The sequence below is a fragment of the Theropithecus gelada genome, chromosome 14 (genome assembly GCF_003255815.1).
Source record: "Theropithecus gelada isolate Dixy chromosome 14, Tgel_1.0, whole genome shotgun sequence".
Lineage (NCBI taxonomy): Eukaryota > Metazoa > Chordata > Mammalia > Primates > Cercopithecidae > Theropithecus > Theropithecus gelada.
Genome location: NC_037682.1, coordinates 86,077,352 through 86,098,389, shown reverse-complemented (window position 1 = coordinate 86,098,389; position 21,038 = coordinate 86,077,352). Strand labels below are relative to the sequence as shown.

Here is a 21,038-nt window from a genome sequence, read left to right as displayed (position 1 = left end):
CTTACAATGACTGTTAGTATTATGTAGACAACTGGTCATGAGACCTCTTTGCAAACAAGGGCATTCTAAATGACAAAAACACATGACAGATGCAGATGCTAGAATGGCAAATGCTTTTTCAAGGAACCTCAAAAAAGAAAAGGGACACCCACACTTTTTCATCAGAGCTGGGTATTTAATGCCACACGGCCTTCGTGCCAGCAGCACGCCTTCCCCAGGGCTCCATTCTTCCCATTTATACATGGGGCAACAGAGCACAGGTATTCTCCTCAAGGCACTCAGCTCAACAGTGTGGAGCTTAACCCAAAAAGCATTCACTGGGGACCTACTATGAACATGATACCACATGCAACGCAAGGGATTCAAAGATAAAGAAGACATGGTCCCAGTCCGGTGGAGGCAGTCAAGGATATAAACCACCAATTATTGTAGATGAAAACAACTCACATAAGGGTAATGGTTGAACCATGACAAATGCTCATATTCAAAGGAGGAGAGGAGGGAACCCAGGCTAGGAAAACAGCACAAGCAAATACTGAGTCTTTAAAGCTGACAGCCCATTTAGGACAGGAAGCAGACCACTGTGCCCAGAGCACACAGTCAAGCTGGGGTCAGATAAAGGACATCCTGGGGTGGCAGGCTGGTAAGTCCAGACTTAAATTTAAGAGTAAAGGCAAGGAGGGTTTGGCAGGTGCGGGTGGGGAGCCGTGTTTTACGTTTTCAAGTCCCCAGTGGTGCTATAATCCATACGCCCATGTTCCTAATGACCAGCTGAGGCTGCGATGCTGAACCAAGGGTGAGGTTGGTGGTGGCGCTTAACAGACTAGGCACCCTCCCCAGCAGGAATCCAAGGGATGGGGAAGATAATCCCAGGGCGGCAGAGCCGGAGACCCAGGACAAACCAGCAGCTTCTGAGCTGGGCTGTGAGCTTGCCCCATGCAGTCCTGTTTCCCTCAGATATACGACAGGAAGGGGCAGAGAGCACACAGCAGTGCCTGAGAACCCAGGCTCTGGAAAGAACAATGTACTCCAGCCCCACTCTGTGTGCCCCAGACACCTTCCCCAACCCCAGCAGCCCCAGGTCCTCACCTGCCAAAGGGTCAAAACAGGATTAGGGGATGTTTAGCAGCTAACCTGAGCTGAGTGCTTCCTCTGTACCAGACACCGTTCCAGTGCTTCACGTGCTAATTTATTTAATTCTCACCCTGTGACACAGGTGAGAATTCTATCACTGCCCCATTTACTGACAAGGAGGCTAGGCACTGAGAAATTCCAGAATTTGTCCAAGGTCTCACAGTGAATGTGTGCTGTGCCAGAACTGGAACCCAGGAAGTCTGGCTTTATAACTCATGCCTTAATCACTATTCCACACAGTCTCTCAAAAATGAAAATCGATTTTGAAGGATTGGTGCTGGGAAAAACATCATGCTTAAAGGACCTCACCACAAGGTCATTCATTGACTGGGGCTAATATACGGTGGCTGTTAGTTAATGCTGGTCCTAAGGACAGCAGGGGAAGGCACCAAGAGTGAATGCCTGAGTGCGGTGGGGCCTCAGTAGTGTTCCCCCTTGGGACACCTACTGCTTTGGCTGTCTACCTCCAGGGCTCTGGCCAGGCCCCTAGGGACTTCTCACAGGCCCTCAGCAGACAGGACTTCCTGTTCTGCCAGGTACTGAAAGCCAACTGCTAGGACCCATCCAGGACTAGGCACCCACACCAGACCTGACCCACGGCTGCCAGGCACAGCCCTCCTCCTTACCGTACACTGGGCTGACCTGGCTTGGAAAGCTGTCATGAAGCCTCAGAGCAGACTCGCTGATGTGACCAACTCAGGTCCCTCCCAAATCAGCTCCAGCATCCCTGGGACAGGAGGGAGGAACCGGGCATGCCTATGGAGCTCCTAGTAAAGGCTCCTGATAAATTTTTAGGAAACAAAGTACCACGATGGATTCCAAGATACCAAGTCATGCACCATACAACAGTGTTTCAGTCAATGAGGGACTGTGTATAAAATGGTGGTCCTGTAAGATTGTAATGCCATATTTTTACTAGAGTAAAAATATTTTCTGTGTTTAGGTATGTTCAGATACACAAATACTTACCATTGTGTTACAACTGCCTACAGTATTCACAAGTCTGCAGTCTAAAAACAAAACTATGCCATCTAGGTTTGTGTGTTTGCTCTGGTGTTTGTACAACAATGAAATTGCGAGATGACTCATTTCTCAGAATGTATCCCATTGTTAAAGAATGCTCTATTAGTCAAGGATCTCTAAAGGGACGGAACTAATGGAATAGATATACATGTATAAAGGGAAGTTTATTAACTCACAGGATCACAAGGTCCCACAATAGGCTGCCTGCAGGCTGAGGAGGAAAGAGTCAGTCTGAGTTCCAGAACTGAAGAACTTGGAGTCTGATGTTTGAGGGCAGGAAGCAGCCAGCACAGGAGAAAGATGTAGGCTGGGAGGGTTGGCCAGTCTCTCTTCACATTTTTCTGCCTGCCTATATTCTAGCCTTGCTGGTAGTTGATTAGATTGTACCCACCCAGATTAAGGGTGGGTCTGCCTTTCCCAGCCCACTGATTCAAATGTTAATCTTTTTTCAGTATTAACCATCACAGATGCATGACTGTGTAAGACAGTGCCGATCCTCCAAGCTCACACAAGTCAGTAAGCCCAAACTTACTGAAATAGCTCCTCTTTCATCTTCCACATCCGCTTCTGGTTCTGTCTAATCCATCTTCCATGAAGTATCTGGGGTGAGATTTTTAAAATGTGTATTTGATCATGTCACTCACAGTTAGAAGCCCTAGAGCTGCTCGCTGGATAACTCTAAAATCCAAATCCCACAAAGCCCTCCTTGATCAGACCCCTGACCGTCTCTCTAATCGCTTTATACCACTCACTCTTCCCCCTACTCAGGAGGTTCCAGAAACACTGATTCTCTTTCAGATTCTCCAAGAAGGCATTTTCATTTTTCCCCAAGAGGCTTCACAATGCTAGGGATGACACAGCTGGAGTGCTGCTTCCTCAGCAAGCCACCCCCAAGGCCCCATCTGGGTGAGGCTTCCTCGCCATGGCAATTGTTCCAAAGCTCTGATCACAGCCAGAGTTCCGAAATGACTGAGGAGCTGTCTCCCCCACGAGGCCACGAGCTCCCAGGACCAAGTCTGCCTTCTTCACGATGGGACCCTAGCGTACAGCAGAATGCTCAATGCACGTATTTCTGATGAAGGAGAACATGAATGAACGTAGACAACAAACGAAAAAGAATCATTACCATCAGGCAGGCATGAGCTCTAGTGCCCACATCAGAAGTGCACTGGAGTGCATCTGATAACGATGCCCTCCAATGCTACAGGGGACACTGATCCCAAGGCGAGTTGCCTTCTGGCCACACATGCTCCTTGCAGCTCTTCCTTGCTGTTAAGCAGTAAGTATCCTAAGAATGTGCCTTCAGTTCTTAAAAGGGCATCATTTTTCTGTTCCATTATTCATGTCAATGTGTGCAACAAAGAAAATCCGCTGAGAACATAAAGGCTTAGAATGTTTATTGAAAAGGAATGAGGCCTTATTAAGAAGAATGTCAAGATCATCGGCCTCTGGACTCTCTCTTATCTAAGGACACTGGGGACAGCAAGTCCTAGTTAGCATCAGCCAATGTCATCCCAGCGGAGCCTCCAGAGCCCGCTAAATGGCACCTGAATCTGAGTGGCAGCTGGAGAGAAGCATGAGGCCTCTGTCTCAGCTTTGTTGGAGGCTCACAATTTTGCAAAGTACCTTCATGTTGTAGAAGGTTAATTTACACTAGTTCAGCATCAACCAACATTTATTGAATACCAAGTACGTGTCAGGCTTCTTTCTACATATTATCTTATTAAAAGGGTTTCTGCAAATGACCCATCTGGTGTTGTCAGGGAAGAAATGTAAATCTCACCAACCAAGGGTACAGCCAAATAAGAATGTCTCTCTCCAAAAAATAACTTTCCCACACGGCAGTGGCTATGCTTTTTAAAAACTTAAGAACCCTTACATTAAATCATGAAATGTAGAGCAGATGTTAACATTTAAAAGAAAGATTTTTCTGGCAGACAATTTCACATTTCCTAATAAATAATATTTGCTAGTTGACTAAACAAGAAACAGAGAGCTCAGAAGTGAAACAACTAAGGTTTTTTGTTTTTTTTTTTTTTAAAAAAAAACCCTTTAGCTTAAAAAAATTGATTAAAAAATAGTTAAGATGGATTTCAGAAGGAAGGGGTATTTCATAAGCCAAAGAAAATAAGTTGAGACCTGTCAGTCTCTCTAGGATCAAACGTCCCAGGCCAAAGAGTGGGCACTGGGGAGGGAGGCGGCAGTCACTAGACATCGCCAGGTGTCACAGCGAGCCCAGAAATGTGTGGCTCATGAAATTCTGGTGTAAATACGGAACTACAAGCTAAAACAATGAGATGTCATTTTAACCATTAAGAACGGCAAATTTAAAACTCTGAAACTATTAAGCATTGGTAAAGAAGCGGGGCGGAGGGTCTGGCCCGTGTTGGTTATGGGAGTGTAAACTGGTATTCTGGAAGGCAGTTGAAAGTGCCTTTTCAATTTAAAATGTGCACAACTTTTGTCCCTCTGACTTCAAATTCCACTAGAGCAATGGTTCTCAAAATGTGGTCTGGAAACCCTGGAACCTGAGACCTTTCCAGGAGGTTCATGACATTAAACCTACGTTCACGATACTGCGATGTTACTTGCCTTTCTACTCTCGTTCTCTCATGACTGTACGCAGTGCAGTTTTAGAGGCTATTGAGGTGGGTTATCACAACATAATGAACGAGAACCCAGAATCCAGTCATCTACTATGAAATGAAACATTAAGTAGATTTTCAAAGATAGAAAACAACGCTACTCTTACTGCTAAGTTTTTGTTTTATAATTATTTTTCATAAAAATATGTTACACCTGAACATGTAATGGGTTTACTTCAAATCAATCAATAAATATTTTAAAATCTATCAGTTTTAATTTCTAATATGATAAATACCAATAGACAACAAAAGCTCTTTGGAATCCTCAGGAAATTTTAAGGGTGTAAAGGGGTCCTAACACCAAAATGTTTGAGAACCACGGCTCTAGAGAAACACATTCTGCACGAAGAAGTACATGCAAGGATGTTCACTGAACCACTGTTTGTAGTAGGAAAAAGTGGAAGGAACATACTAGCCCATACACAGATGGTTAAATGAACTGAGGTATAGTCACATGATGGAAAATTGTGGCACATTTAAAAATATGAGGCAGATCTGCATGCACTAACATGAAGATATCTCTGGGACATACTAAAGATAAATGAGCAAATTGCAAAAAAATGAGCACTGTAAAAGAATATGCACTGAACAGGAACAGTAGTTACCTCTGGGGAAGAAACTGAGATTGAGGTGTGTCCACAAAAAAGGGTAGGGCTTTAATTTTTCCTCTTAATGTCTGAACTTTGACATATATAGACATTTGGCAAATTAAAATTAATCTGGAAAATTCCCTCCACTGCCATACCAGCAGTAAGGTGGGGGGACCTGCTGGGACCGATGCAGTGAGCACCCCAGGACAGCCATGGGGTGCCCATGAATGGGTCTGTCTCATTAGCTGAAGCGCCGAGTCCATGTATAGCCTATTTATCCTTCATACTAAAATATTCACCACCTTCTGAACCGATCTCAAAGTTGTAATCTTTTTCAAAGCATTTCTACTCTATTTAGCCCATCCATTATCTATTACAGCTTCCCAAAATTATAAGAACAGCAGTAATAGAACTTCTGACCAACCAGCTATAAATTGAGGAGTCCCACAATCGCTTCCTAGGGTTCATTCTGCTAGAGTGACTCACAAACTAAGGCAAACCCTTTACTTACTACTGTCAATTTACGAAAAAGGATCTTTTAAAGGATACAAATGAACAGACAGGTGAAGAGATACACAGAGCGAGGTTCAGAAGGGTCCTGAGTGAAGGAGCTTCTGTCCCCATGGAGTTGGGATGCACAACCCTCCCAGCGTGGATGTAACCTGGATGCCCTCTGAACCCTCTCCCTGGGTTTCTATGGAGGCATGGTTGTAGATCATGAGCCACCAGTGATCAACTCAAGCTTCAGCCCCTCTCCCCTCCCGTGAGGTCAGGGGTTGGGGCTGAGAGTCTCAACCCTCTAATCACATGGTTGGTTCCCTTGGCAACAAGCCTGGTTCACAAGGCTACCCAGGAGACCACTGCCATCAGTGACCTCATCAGCAGAGTGCTGGGAAACCAAAGACCAAATAAATATTTATGATATATCAAAATAGTGTTCCTCATAACTATAATATTTTAAAAAGTCCAATAGTTAGATAGCCTGACAAGTTTCCAGTAAGGATCCTGCTGATAATGATGCTCTTCCATTAATTCAAGAGCCTTTTAAATATTTAATATATTATGACAAATTAATCTAAGGAGATGTGACAATTGGTGTCAAGCAAGTCACTCACTTAGATTGCTGAGCTTCAGTTTCCCTGCTCATGGTTCTAATATTTTATAACTGTAATTTACCTAGGTATCTACTCACATATAAAAACAAGCCAGTATGAAAGCAGTGACAAAATGGATGGTCTGGTATTTTCATGAAAATTAACAGACCAGTGGAACAACATAAAAAGCCCAAAAATAGGCTCACTTACTTGAGTTGACTATATGATTGGGAAATCACCACAGATCAATGAATAAAGAACAGGTTCCTCAATAAATGACAATGAGGGGATGATCAGCTAGAGTCTTGACTTATAGCACCAAAAGAACAAAACAGACTGTAGAGGTAATTTCATATAAAATCATTAAAGATCATTTTAAAAAGTTGATAGATCTAAGGATGGGCTATGACAGTCTAATCATAATGGAACTGAAGAAATGATTAAAAGATGGGTAGTTTTAATGACTTAAAATAATTTCTGCTTATCAAAACTTATACTGTAAAGGTTACTGAGGGATGGCATCGGGGAAATGGGGATGGTTAATGGGCATAAAAATAGAAAGAATGAATAAGATCCAGTATTTGATAGCACAACAGGGTGACTGTAGTCAATAATAACTTAATTTTACATTTTAAGATAACTAAAAGAGTATAACTGGATTGTTTGTAACAAAGGATAAATACTTGAGGTGATGATATCCAATTTCTCCTGATGTGATGACTACACATTGTATGCCTGTGTCAAAATATCTCCATACCCCATGAATATATACCTTTACATACCCATGAAAATTAAAAATTAAAAAACGAAAATGCTTAACATAAACAGAATTCAAAGGCGATTGACAACTGGAAAAGAAAATACAATAAAGGCTAGCTAGAAAATATTTGAAACATAGAAACAGTTAATAAAACCCATTGAGAAACCAACATCCCCTTGGAAAAATAAGCAAAAGATAAGAACAGACAATTCACAGAATCATATAAATGGAAAAAATACATATGAAAAAACATTCAGTGCTGTAACTGAATAAATGTGACTTAAAACAATGGCACATCTTTGTTCACCTATTAAACTGTGGACGATAATCCACTAACTTTTGCCAGCTGTGAGGAAAGCCACTCCCTCAGCTGCGGGGAGAAGTGTCCATTGGGGGTCTATCCAGAGGGCAACTCAACCACACCGGCCAAGTCTTAAAAATGTCTGCGTATACTTTGACCTTGTAATTAGAATTATACAATCTAGGCCGGGCGCGGTGGCTCACGCCTGTAATCCCAGCACTTTGGGAGGCCGAGGCGGGCGGATCACAAGGTCAGGAGATCGAGACCACGGTGAAACCCCGTCTCTACTAAAAATACAAAAAATTAGCCGGGCGCGGTTGTGGGCGCCTGTAGTCCCAGCTACTCGGGAGGTTGAGGCAGGAGAATGGCGTGAACCCGGGAGGCGGAGCTTGCAGTGAGCCGAGATCGCGCCACTGCACTCCAGCCTGGGCCACAGAGCGAGACTCTGTCTCAAAAAAAAAAAAAAAAAAAAAATAAGAATTATACAATCTATTGAAATACTGAGATCTTTAGAGAGGTGGTTTATTATATACAGGAGTGTTATTCACAATGCTATTTATATTACAAAAATTGTGAAACAGTTAAATTTTGACACATTTGCACAACATTCTACATGACTGCCAACAAAAAAATCAAGTGTACGACAATTTAAGAACATGGTAACATGGCTTTGACTTAGGTGTCTGTTTTTTTTTAAACTTTTTAAAAGTTACTGGAGATATATATATATATATATATCTCCTGTACATATATTCCTGGGGGAAAATAGACCAAGATAGAATAGTGGCTATCCCAGGTGGTATTACAGATTTACCGCTATTTTCTCTTCTGTATTTTCTAGAGTAAGTTTTATCTTTATAATCATATAATATACATATATAAATATTTATATTTTAAAAAGGAGTGTGAGCTATATAGAGAATTTATTAAAAAAAAAAAAAAAAACAGAGTCCCCTCCCCACCACCCTTTTCATCCCCTACAGGTGCACCTGGTACCAAGCAGATGGCAGATTCTCTTTAGGCCCCCTTCTCCCCAAGCAACTAATGTCTCCCTGCTGCTCTCAGAAACCCCATGGCATGAAGCTGGGCCTGCCTCACCCAGAGATCCTAGCTCAGCCAGGGCAAATGCCCCCAAACTGCCTCCCCTTCTCTACTTCGGATCAAGCCCTCACTGCCTCAGTTAGGGGTTTGACAAGGATGCAATCCAAGGAAGCAACCACTGCAAAAAAAAAAGGTGTTTGCATGGTTTTTTAAAGAGATGTTGCTAATCCAAACCTAGAGTCCATGAAGGTCCTAAGACCTATTTTCAGGTTTTATCTATTTGTCTATTATTATTATTATTATTATTATATTTTTTGAGACGGAGCCTCGCTCTGTCGCCAGGCTGGAGTGCAGTGGCACGATCTCAGCTCACTGCAACCTCCACTTCCCGGGTTCAAGTGATTCTCCTGCCTCAGCCTCCCGAGTAGCTGGGACTACAGGCACGCGCCACCATGCCCGGCTAATTTTTTTGTATTTTTCGTAGAGACGCGGTTTCACCATGTTGGCCAGGATTGTCTTGATCTCTTGACCTCATGATCCACCCACCTCAGCCTCCCAAAGTACTGGGATTACAGGTGTGAGCCACTAGAAATGTGTAACACCTCCCCTCACTCTTTCTTGCTCCTGCTTTTGCCATATAAGAAGACGTGCCTGCTCCCTGTTTGCCTTCCACCATGACTGTTTTCTGAGGCCTCCCCAGAAGCCAGGCAGAAGCCACTAGGTTTCCTGTACAGCCTGCAAAACCATGAGCCACATACACCTTTCTTTATAAATAACCCAGTCTCTGGTATTCTTCATAGCAACGTGGGAGCCACCTAATACTTCTATGTATCAAGTTTTAAGGACACATGGTCCCTGCCCTAAATGAACTTACAGTATTCAACAAATAATATGCAAGTAATTACCTAAATTCAAGTTGTGGTAAATGTTAGAAAGGAAACTTAAGAGTGTTATGAGAACATGCATCATGAAGTTCAACTTAAAGTTGCAATTCTACCCCCTGAAGGAGGCCCTTTCTTTCTTAAAACCAAGGGCACATCAAAATGCTTCTTCCAAACTTCTAATGCAGTCACATTTTGCGGGAGTTAGAGCTGGATAGTGTACAGGGCAGTGTTTTGTTTTGTTTTGTTTTGTTTTTCCACTTATTTCAAATAGGAACGCAGGAATGCAAAACTATTCTGGAAAATGATTTCGTCCTTCTGGAAACTGATAGTGCTGCAGTCTCCTTTCCTTTTAATGTTGGCAGGAGATAAATATTTACGAAGATTTTCATGCAAACAAGCTTTATGTGTGAGTAGAACTTTTGAGAGAATGTAAATGTCCATCATTAGTGGACTGCTTATATGAATTATAAGTATATTCTAAGCTATGGAATACTCTTCTATTATAAAACAGTGAGGTGACACCTACGTACTGGCTCGGAACGCTCTCCAAACATACTAAGTGAGAAAAACAAAATAAGCTGTACACTTTATGTTAATACAGACAAAGTACAGCAATAAGGCTGCACAAAGTGTCCACCTACCTTCAGCACATGGTGAAAGAGATTTATGAATCCTTTACCATGATAATGTATTTAGGTACTACTTGTACAAGAAAAGCATTAACAAAGTAAAACATGTATCCAACAGTAGAGTCTCTGGACAGCACGCATCCTTCTGGAGGGGTTAGGAGTCTCTCTTGGCTCTTTGGTTAAGTGTGAGTTGAAGATGTTCTATTATAGGACCTATGCCATGAGACCCTAAATATTGGCCCACTCTGATAGACAACCCTGAAAAGAATCGATCTGCTTTGCCAGCTGGTACATGCTAAAAAGCAGCCTGAAGATATTCCCAAAGACAGGTCTAAATTCAGCCACAACAGAGTAGATAACTTAAGCCACCCAGTTGCTGACTCAGTTGCAGGAAGTGAAAGGGGAACTCCAAGTAAACCATATTGGAAGCAGCTGCAGTTATATCTGTCCTTTGGCTCACTGGGGCTGGTCCAACACCTGCCCTGTAATGATAGCAAAAGAGCAGCGCTTACTCAGAAAGACCAAGTCCTTCTCTGCCCAGAACGGTGGTTGCCCACTGGGAGGTCAGTCGGGGAGGGAGGCAGGGTCCCCGGTTGACCAGACACCCTTTCCCTAGTAGACTACTGGCTGCCCCAGCTCCCCACCTGGTCCAGCCAGCCAGACTCAGGGCAAGAAACATGCTGGCAGGAGACAGGGGCTCTCCTTCCCAGGGGATATGTGCCACGTGAGGCACCAGGGAATCAAAGCAGCCCCTGAGGCCTCGGGCCTTGTACAGCTCTAAGCACAGGGCACAGGAGGCCCTGTCAAAAGACCCCTTGAACATGAATCCCATTTAGAGTCTGGTCGTTGACAGTTTTGTCTTAATCTAGGCTGCTGTAAGAAAACCCCACAGACTGGGTGGCTTAAACAACAGTTATTTTCTCACAGTCTGGGAAGTTCAAGATCAAGGTGCCAGCAGATTCGGTGTCTGATGAGAGCTCTTTTCCTGGTTTGCAGATGGCCCCCTTCTTCCCGTGTGCTCATACACCTTTCCTTGTGGCCACACTTGTGGAGAGAGGAAGAGGGAAGAAGAGAGGAAGGGGAATAGTGGGAGAGAGAGAGAAAGAGGGAGAGAGAGAGGAAGGGGGAGGGGAGAGAGAAAGAGGGATTTCCTCTTTCTCTAAGGGCATCCCATCATGAAGGTCCCACTCCCATGACCTTATCCAAACCTAATTACCTCCCAAAGGGATCTCCAATTAGCATCACACTGGGGATCAGGGCTTTGACATATGAATTTTGGGGTTGGGAGACACAAACATTCAGTCCACAACTGCAGCACACTAACGGAATTCATTAACTTGAGAGAAATACTTCTAGAATTTCAGGGCTTGAAGGTCACGTCATGCAATCATGCTTATATTCTACACAAGGTGTCGCCCAGTCATTTCCTAAACCTCTCCCCCTCAATGAAACGTGCTGCACCTCTAGAGGCTCCTGAGAGCAGATGTATTAGAAATGAAGGGCCTCGAGGCACAGCCTCCTAGCAGCTTGCAAAAGGCAACACCCACAGGGTACCCAAGCCACATAGATCACACTCATCCTTCTTCCACAGTACAGCCATTCTGCACTCTGAACACAGATTCTTCCTCATCACAAAAATAACACAAAAAGGAATCTGAGGCACATGCAATATAATCTGAGCTTATAAATCAAGTGGGACAACTTACCTATCATGGTGACATGCATCCTTGACTGCTATCATCAGAGGCAGGTGTCTGGGAGGTGGCCAGGACAGGCCTGACCCAGAGCAGCACTTGTATCATTAAATGGCACTCAGAGGGTGCACTTCCAAGCAACTGGGACCCTTATCCAGAACACCCCGTCCATTCCCTCAGCACAGCCACTCTGGGAGAGTTCCCTAGTGTGCTCTGGCACTTTCTTCACTAAATTTCTATGGAGCACTTGTTGAGGGCAAGACGTGATGGAAGGCAAGAGGAAGGAAAAATGAGGGCTGGTGAAACCACTGATTCTCCCTTCTCTGGCTCCCACCACACAGCTTTTCTAGCCCAAAGTCACAATTAAATTTAAACTGTCTTTCGCTGTGCATCACTTATTTTCCCCCTACCCAACTGAATCTCAGGGGAAGCAGGCCTGCGGTATTTTAGAAAGGCTGAGTAGAAGTATCAGGCCTAACCAGACAGGTGCACGTTTTAGTTCCTACATTCAGTCCTTAGTATCTCACTGTCTAAAAGCCTTCAAAATGCTCCCAGGCACAACTCAGAAGAGTCTCCTTGCCACTCCCTCAGGAGTGTTTCTGCTTGTAATTCTCACTATCACAGGGCAGATCTGGACCAATGAGTGGCTGCGGACCACACGCTGCCGCAAAGACTACCGAAGTTGCCCTCCACCTTGACCATGGCATCAACCTTGCTATGCCCCCGCCAGACCACATTACTTCTGCAGTGACCCTCAACCTGTGATTGTGGGCAGACAGACCAAGATCTGGTGAATGAGCAAGACAGAGTCCCTTCTGCTCTCTGTCCCCAACACAGTCCCCACCAGCCCAGGCAGCCCCACACCAGTGCCTATCACGTGGGACCCGTGTGAACTGCTGTGGGAGGGGAGGGGCCAGAACCTCCGAGGAGTGGACGCTTCACCTGCAGCCACCATGCTGCCACCCGGCAGGGCTTGATAAACGTCAGCTCGCTGCCATGCCCATGGGTCTCTGTCCCTCTTTTCTGAGAGGAGCCCAGTGGGCTGAACTACTAAGAGAACGGGCCAAAGACTAAAGGGAAGCCTTTAATATGAAGCCAAGTATTTTATCATATGAGGACATTCCCTCTCTCTAACCTGCAACACTCCCACCCCCACAGAGGACCTGCTCTTCAATCTAAAACACAATCCATGCACAGTTTTGATTTAATGGATTACCTTTAAAGTAAAAAATCATTTATTTAAAGGAAAAATCACCACAAAGTTTCAACCTGAATCCTATTTTACCAAACACCAGTTGACAGAGAATTTAATTTTGGGGAAGTCACTGGAAAATATAATTTATTTTACGCTTGAGGGGATTTTATATCACCAGAGATGAATTCTTATATATACCAGTTTATCATACAGGTGGAAAAAGGAAAAACATGTAATTACGGTTGATTTTCTCGTTTCTAATTTTATATATATACACACACAGCCCAACACAAACAGGAAAACAATGGGATTTGCTGTGCCCTCTTTCACGTGGGGCCCCTGGACCCTTACTTTGGCTTCCACCTCTCCATGTGACTATGCCGCTAAAGCTCCAGCGGCCACATGTTGTCTCGCACATCTCAGCTTCAGCCAACACTGCTCCATACACTTGGAATCCTGCCTCAGGGGCCAACTCTGCCCTGAAACTCTTACCGTTCCTGAGTCAGAAAAAAACCCTTACTTCTGCCTTCCCACAGCATTAGGCTTTAGTATACACTTCGGACACTGCCCAGGTTTCATGAATCCTGTATTAGGAGGGTTATGCGTTCAACTTCTCCACTAGACTGTGCTTCCAGAGAAAAGATTCTTAAGTCCTACGTGTGTCTGACACCCCGTTGCCAAGGTACAGCATCATGCACACCAGAATCAATCAACAACGTCTGATGATGCCAAAAGCTATCACCTTTCATTCACTCAACAAATGTTTATAGAGTAGTTTCAATCTCCATGCAAAACATGCATAGACAGGTTATAAAGCTCTGTATTAAGTTCCACAAAACAGTATTCCAAGCACCAGAGAGGGAAGGAGTAATTATCAGCAGAGGGAGGATGAAGCCATGTTTTAAGTCTGCAGGCCTTATCTCAGTGTCTTCCTGGGGCTTGTGTTCATTGACCAATACGGTGGGCAAAGTGCCAGCTCCATTTCAATTACTTCACTCTCCCTTTATTGTTCTCATCTCTTTTGGCTGAGTGCATACTACTAACTACACAAAATTAAATGCTGCATAACATGATCCCTCTCACTGTACCAACTCCATGTATTAGTCTATGTACCTCTCCCCTCTTCTCAAAAGCCCTTCTTCTGGTTTTATCTAAATGTATACCTGATCTAATAGGTCTTCCCTGGTCCTGTTAGCTTCATCCTACATGTCCGTCCTCCCCTGGAACTCCTGAAAACACTTTAGAAAACATGGGAGTCTGCTCGATAGCTCCTCACCCAAGTGCCTGCCAACCTTCACCAGCCTGGAGCTCATAGCTCAACAACTGTCTGGGTGCTGACTTACACACAGCTGAATGGTGTTACCTGCTAACAGATATGTTAGTGCCCAACTGCATAGTAAATTGCCACAGGGCAGGGAGAAGGCAGGGCAAGAACAAGGTCTCAAAATCCTTTCCCACCTCCCTCAGCACACAGTGCTATGCACACAGCACGACCTCAGACTCTTGCTAGGTAAAACCGCTCCCAATACCCCCAAAATACCTCTCAGCCCACCAATTTAGATGTATCTAAGGCATTACAGGTGCAGGTGCCTTAGAGTCCCTCTAGTACATGCGCTAGAGGTGGAGATTAGTCATAGAGGGTGACTAACTCCTCCCTCCTGCCTTTCTGTCCCAACCAGGTACCCAAGACTTGCACCTCCAAGACAGGGACCATGCCTCTTTTACTCCCGGGTGCTTGGAGGTCAGCACCGAGTTCAGCACACAGCACACAGCACACAGCCAGTACTGAAGGAGGAATTGACTGAAGGGAGAGATTATCTCCATGACTCATGCTACTTGGTGGTTTCCTTTCAGCTGGAAGCCTCAATTCACTGTCAAATGGAAAGTTAAAGAAAATCCCGATGACTATGCCTATGCAAATGCAGGAAAACGAAAAACTTATTTTCCACCATGAATTTGGCAACTTCCTGCGAAACTGAACAACTTAATGCTGCAGACTGCAAAATCACACTCACCGTCACTCTTTCCTAATCAACTCTTCCCTCAACTTCACAATTCCCTCCAACACCACACTCCAATCAGCCAGACATACAACCTCCACAGCGCGTTCAACCAGTACTGCCCTTCATGGCCTATGAAAACCTAGGTACTCAAGTGCTGCTTATTTACTCCTTGATCTCACAGCAATCACCCACCTGTTTTCTTCCACTCTTCACACCTGTGCACAAGACTTCAACTGATGCCTTGCTCTCTGGCACCCAGCCCTCCAGGCCCCATCCTCTCACCTTCTTCCCAGACCCTAAATGCCACCATCAGGCTAGTATTTACTTAGTGCTGTTTTCAACCGGTCTGTCCTCTGCTCAAACAATAACTTCACAGTTCTGAAACCATCAGCCTACACTCATCTGTTCCAGGCTGACCCAGGACCATATTCACTCTCAGACTCCAGGAACTCTGACTTATCTTCCTGCCTTGGCTAGGACGGTCACTGTGTCTCTCTTTCCAGGAACATATAACATTCTCCGCCATCTCAAAACTTTAACAAAGGTCTTACTCCTGCTTATCCAAATCCCACCCACCCTCTGACAAAAGTTTTCCCAAAGTCCAGTCGCAATGGGTCCTCTCTCTTCCCCCTGCCACAGAACTGTATTTAACCTTCCTGCACTACCTTCCTGTTGGTTCATAAACACTCTCTCCTGTGTGGAAAGTCAGAACAGCTGATGAGGAAGATAAGCCACATAGCCACATGATCCTGCCCAAACCACCAGACTTTCCAATCTCACACAACAGTTATGAAGCTCAAATGAGAATTTACAGGAAGGGGACTTGTTCATCTCACATTCGTAAGACCGTCCAAGTGGAGGATCCCTCTAATGCCTGCCAAGTGCAGATATTTCCCATCATGCACAACCCTAGAGAGCTAAGATCTCAGCAAACACCAATTATATGTAAGATAGTGAAAGAACACACTTCTCATGGAGCACCGGTCTTCACATTCTCCATGTAGCCACTCAGGAACTTCTCTGGTGCAAAATTTTAAGCGGTTGCACAAGTACGTAGGAGACAGGGGTGAAAAACAGGGACACTGCTATTTTTGGCAAATCTGGTGGCAAGGTGCCCATTCTAAGGGTGGAACATAAACTGTAAGCCAAAATCTGATCAGTGGGGCATAAGGAACAAAAGAACTGAGGAGTAGGGATGCGAGCAGAGTAGACCAGGGTACCAATGAAACAAACACCTGGGCAAAGAACGCTTTGGACCATAAAACCGGGACCACTGTCCTTCCTGACGCTCACTACCATCACAGCTGGGCGTGCCCAGGCTCGGGCCTGTGAGCCCTAAAATCGCAGCTCACCGGGCCAGACCGGGGCGGCCACTCCCCTCCGTCCTGGGCGAGGCTTACCAATCGAGATCTCCTGCGCGAAGGCCAGCGAGATGAGCAGCAGCGGCAGCCCCACGGCAATGCACGTAACCATCTTGTCCACGGCCAGCTCCAGTCGCAGCCCCTTGAACTTAGGCTCGGTGGGCTCCTTCAGCAAGAAATCCGAGAACACGTACTCCGTGGCCAGGTGGGCGATGGCCATGGCTGCGGCGCACCAGGCTCGGCCAGGCAGGACTTGGTACTGCCGGCGTCGGGAGAGCTGCGCGGCTCCTTCACCCTGTCACTGGCCGGGCGTGCGGCTTTCGCTTTCCCTTTGCCTGCTCCCCAGATGCTCCCGCATCCCGCCTGCCTTTGTGTCTCGGTGCCTCCGGCTCCCAGCGACCCCGCCGGGCTCTCGCGCTTGCTGCCTCCGCCGCCGGCGGGGCGGGGCGGGGCGGGGACCCGGGCGCTCCGGTTCCTGCGGTCCCACCTCGCGCGCTCAGCCGGTGTAAGTCCCCGGGGCGCGCGCGGCACTCGGATTCGCGCCTCTCCCGCGCGCCCGCAGGCGCGGGAACCACGCGCGAGACAAAGCGCTTCCCTCTGGCCCTGCGCCTACGCGTCGCCCCGGCTGCCGAAGAGGCCTCCGGGCCTGCCCTGCGCTCTCAGCCAGCCGCGCCGCGCTCTTCCGGAACCATCCGGGGAAACCGAGTACCCAGGGGCGTGGAGCTTCCGGAGACGCGGTGACGCGAGGCGGGGTGGGCGCGGCTGCATCCCGCGCCCCTCGGGCCCTCTCTCCGACAAAGGGATTTTCCCACCGAGCGGCACCTTGAAAATTCTCCCGTCCCTCCCGGCCGCATTCTCCTCACGTCCTGGCACCCGGGAATTTTAAAATCATTTCTGCAAGCAACTCTTTCTGTGGACGGGATGGCCTCCTTTACGCCCCACCCCCAACATTTCCAACACAGTGAAATGGGTTAGAAGGAGCTGTAAAAACTTCAAAGAAGAGTCAGTGCCGTAAAAGGCCAATCGAGCGGTGTAGACAGACGGTCCCTTGCAGAGGGAGCGCTGGACCCTTCCAGGAGCTCCGCGTGAGATGGTGGCGTGGAAACGCTGGTGAGTGTGGAGTATGACCCGTCTGAGGCCTGAGTAGCGCTGCTGGTCCCGTTTCTCTTTCCTCTGCCATCCCAATCAGAGCCTTGTTCTGGGAGCCAGCAGAGGGGCGGCCTGCAGGTAGGTGGGTGTTGAGGCTGCAGAGAGCTGCTTCTGAACAGCTCACAGGAAGTGGATGATAGAAAGGCAGGAGGAAATACTCTGACAAGTGTCCACGGAAATTAAGGCTGTTGAGGTAGAAATAATTCGATTTATCGGAAGCTAAATGTGAGGATCCACCCAAGAAGACTTACCAGCAAAGTTGGGCATGTTTCAAAATGTGTTACACGTTGGAAGGGTTTTAGAAGAAAGTTTAGGAAAAGGGAGGAGGACCCCTCATGTCGGAGTTGGGTTTTTTTTCACTGGAGGGTGCGGTACACACGTTACAGTCACTGGCTTCGGGTGACAACATACAGTCTAAAATGTTTTGTGCACAAGAATATCAAAGTTTATATGATTCAGAAACAAGTGTTCTTTTCAATGTCAGTTTTTACATATTAATCAGTACATCAACAGTTCGAGGAACTGACAAAAAGATTTCAAGGACTCACAGATTTTTTACTCAGGGACAGGATCTAAGCCATGAATCATAAGACCTTTCTCAGATGGCTTAGTTTGGAAGCCCTGTCAAATGTGGCATGTAGGTTATCAACAGCAACATCTGAAGCAGGCAGGACCTGCAAGCACGAGGGCACCTTGGGGCAGGGCTTGGCTCTCTTCTCTGTGGGTCCACAGATACAAGCCTCAACTTCCACGTGTACCTCTCCACCCCAGCCTGGCCGCTGAACACACATCCAAGAGATCGCTCATAGGGCTTCAAACTCAATGACCAGGACTTCAGTCTTCATCTTCCCCTTAAATCTGAACTCCATCTTCCCCATCTTATTAAATGTACCGCCAGCCACCCGTGCACCCAAGTTGGAATCCTGGAGTCCATCTTCAACACTCCATCTCTCACAGCTGCCATAACCAAGTGTCAAATTCTCTTACTTCTCTCTCCTAAATACAGCAAATCTGACACCCCTCCACCTGCACTCCCAATACCCAATTCAACTCACCATCCTGTCTCCTAACCACATATAGGAAATATGTGCGACAGGGTCCCCATCCATTCTCCTCTACAGCTGCCAGGATGAGCTTTTCAAAGCTCCAGTCGGATCGTCTTTTCTACTTAAAGTGTACATTGTTTTTAGCATAAAATACAAATTTCTTAGCATGGCCTCTGCCTACCTCACCACCAGCTTCACTGCTTTCCTTTCAGTTCTTCAAGTTAGCTAAGCCCCTGGCCTCCTCCAGGCTTTCCCACCCAAAACACTCCCCACAGTGGCCTCTTTGCCTAGCCCACCTTTATTCACCCTCCTGGCCTCAGCTCGATGTCACTTACCTTCCCTAAGTAGACAGACTAGATTAGGTCCCTTTGTGAAAGTCTCCCATACTACTAGCAACACTAATTACTAGCTGTGAGTCTTGGGGAGTTCTTTGACTCTCCTGTGTCTCAGTTTTCTCATCTTTAAAAAGGTTGTACCTCTTAGGACTGTGGTAATGACCAAATGAGTTAACAAGTGCCAGTGCCTGGCAACTTGTGAATCTAGGTACATATCATCTGTCATTGTTGCTCTCTATTTTTCCTTCTTAAAAAATAGTCACAATTACAACTCAACAAATATTTATTCATTTATTTAGTGTTTGCCACGCCTTTATATGATCGACTTCTTGAGGGTAGGTCCATGCCCATGTGTAGCACTTTTATCCTCAACACTTAGCACAAATGCCTCACACAAAGTTGATGTTTTAATTCATAGTATTAAATAAATGTCTGAAGGCATCTGAACACTTTTTAAAGCTGGCCCAATTCACACTCACTTATCCATACATTCCAGGCATATATTAGAGGCTGGTGATGGGCCAGTTCTACGCTGAGTGGATGGGGAAGCAGAAATGAAATGAATACATTCCATTTCCTCAAAGACTTATGGCTTAGTGAAATAAGGCATGTACACAATTAACTATAATGCAAGGTAGAAAGAGTGATTATTGTGAAAAGTGGGGTATACCAAGGGAGGTGCAGAGAATAAGTAGGGCCTGGGAGAATGTGTCAGTTGGGACATTCAGAGCTGGAACAGGGGATTTCTGGGAGTGAGGAAATCATGAGTGCCATTTCCCTTCTCTCCTTGCCAAAATCTACTCATCCCATAGGCTCAAATGACCCCTTTTTAGGAAGCCTTCCAGGATCCTCCAGTTGTAATGAATCCTTCCCTCCCTTGTTGCTCTCATCCTCTGGCTTAGCAGTTAGTTCATTCTGCCTTCTGTGATGGGATGGTGGATTGCGTATCTCTTTTTTCATTACATATCAATTTCCTCTGAGGATCTGGGCTGAATCTCAGCAGTTGCATAAATTGCCCTCAGTTTTGGCAATTTTTTACTTTCAGTATGATGCCATTCTACTTTCAATGAATTTAAAATAGAAGCCAGATGGAGAACTTGTTGGGAAATAGGATGTGGAGCCACCGGACGCTGGTGTAGGGCCAAGTCAAATATGAAAACTTGGGTCAGAGGAAGTAGTTCGGATTTTTTTCAGTAGGCATTAGGGGGTTTCTGGAGGGGAGGAATATAAAGGATGTTGTGCTTTAAGATGATTAATCTGCCAGCCATGTGTACAATGGACTGTAATGCAGAGAGTGGAGATGGAGAGGCTGGGTAAGAGGCTGTCAAAGTTTTGCAAAGGAGAAGTAACAAGGGCCCAAACTGGTGCTGTGGTCTGGAGGATAGAAATGAGTAGCACAGAAGGGTGTGGTAGCTAAGGGAGCCATTTTTCCTACTGTAAAAATCAAATCAGACAATCTGACATGTGCCACCATTCTTTGGGAGTAATGAGAAGGTAAGACCCTGAGTTCAACTCCTGGGTTTGTCACTTACTTGATATGTGACTACGGCTGTGTCCCTGGAAATCTGTAAGCCTCAATTTCCCTATTCTCCAAATAGGGATAATGCTTCCTACCTCTTGAGTTGTTCTAAGGATTAAATGTGATAATATATGTAACAGTACCTGCCACATTGGTGGCATTTAGCATTTGATAGCTGTTATTACCAGCCACAGGACTTTAACATGTCAAATGAGAGTGTAGATAACATTGTTTTTTTAAAACATAGACTTATCACTTGAGGCCAGAAGTTCAAGACAAGCGTGGGCAACATAGAAAGACTCCATCTCTACAAAAAGTTTTATTTAAAAAATAGCCAGGTGTGGTGGTGTGTGCCTGTAGTCCTAGCTAATCTGGAGGATAAGGCAGGAAGATTGCTTGAGCCTAGGAGTTTGAGGCCACAGTGAGCTATGATTGTACCACTGTACTCCAGCTTGAGTGACAGAGCCAGACTCTCTCTCTGCACACGCGTGCGTATGTGCGCGCACATACACACACACAATCCCCCCAGAGAGTTCCCATATACCCCATTCCTGCATCCATTCTACACATGACTGGCAGATTAATCATCTTAAAGCACAAGACCTCTATTATTGTTGTCTTACATTAGCATGGTA

General features: G+C 45.7%; 1 protein-coding gene across 2 annotated transcripts in view; it reads right to left on the bottom strand.

Annotated features, from left to right (window-relative positions):
- The window catches only part of PANX1 (pannexin 1), a 59,747-nt gene extending 42,771 nt beyond the window's left edge, over nucleotides 1–16,976 (bottom strand). Inside the window, exon 1 of one of the 2 annotated variants that reach the window (XM_025357405.1) lies at nucleotides 16,394–16,976. In XM_025357405.1, the coding sequence (XP_025213190.1) occupies nucleotides 16,394–16,574 (181 nt within the window). In that variant the 5' untranslated portion in view covers nucleotides 16,575–16,976. The remainder of the gene's footprint in view (nucleotides 1–16,393) is intronic. The other variant, XM_025357406.1, reaches the window with a different exon arrangement.
- Nucleotides 16,977–21,038: the final 4,062 nt, after the last annotated feature.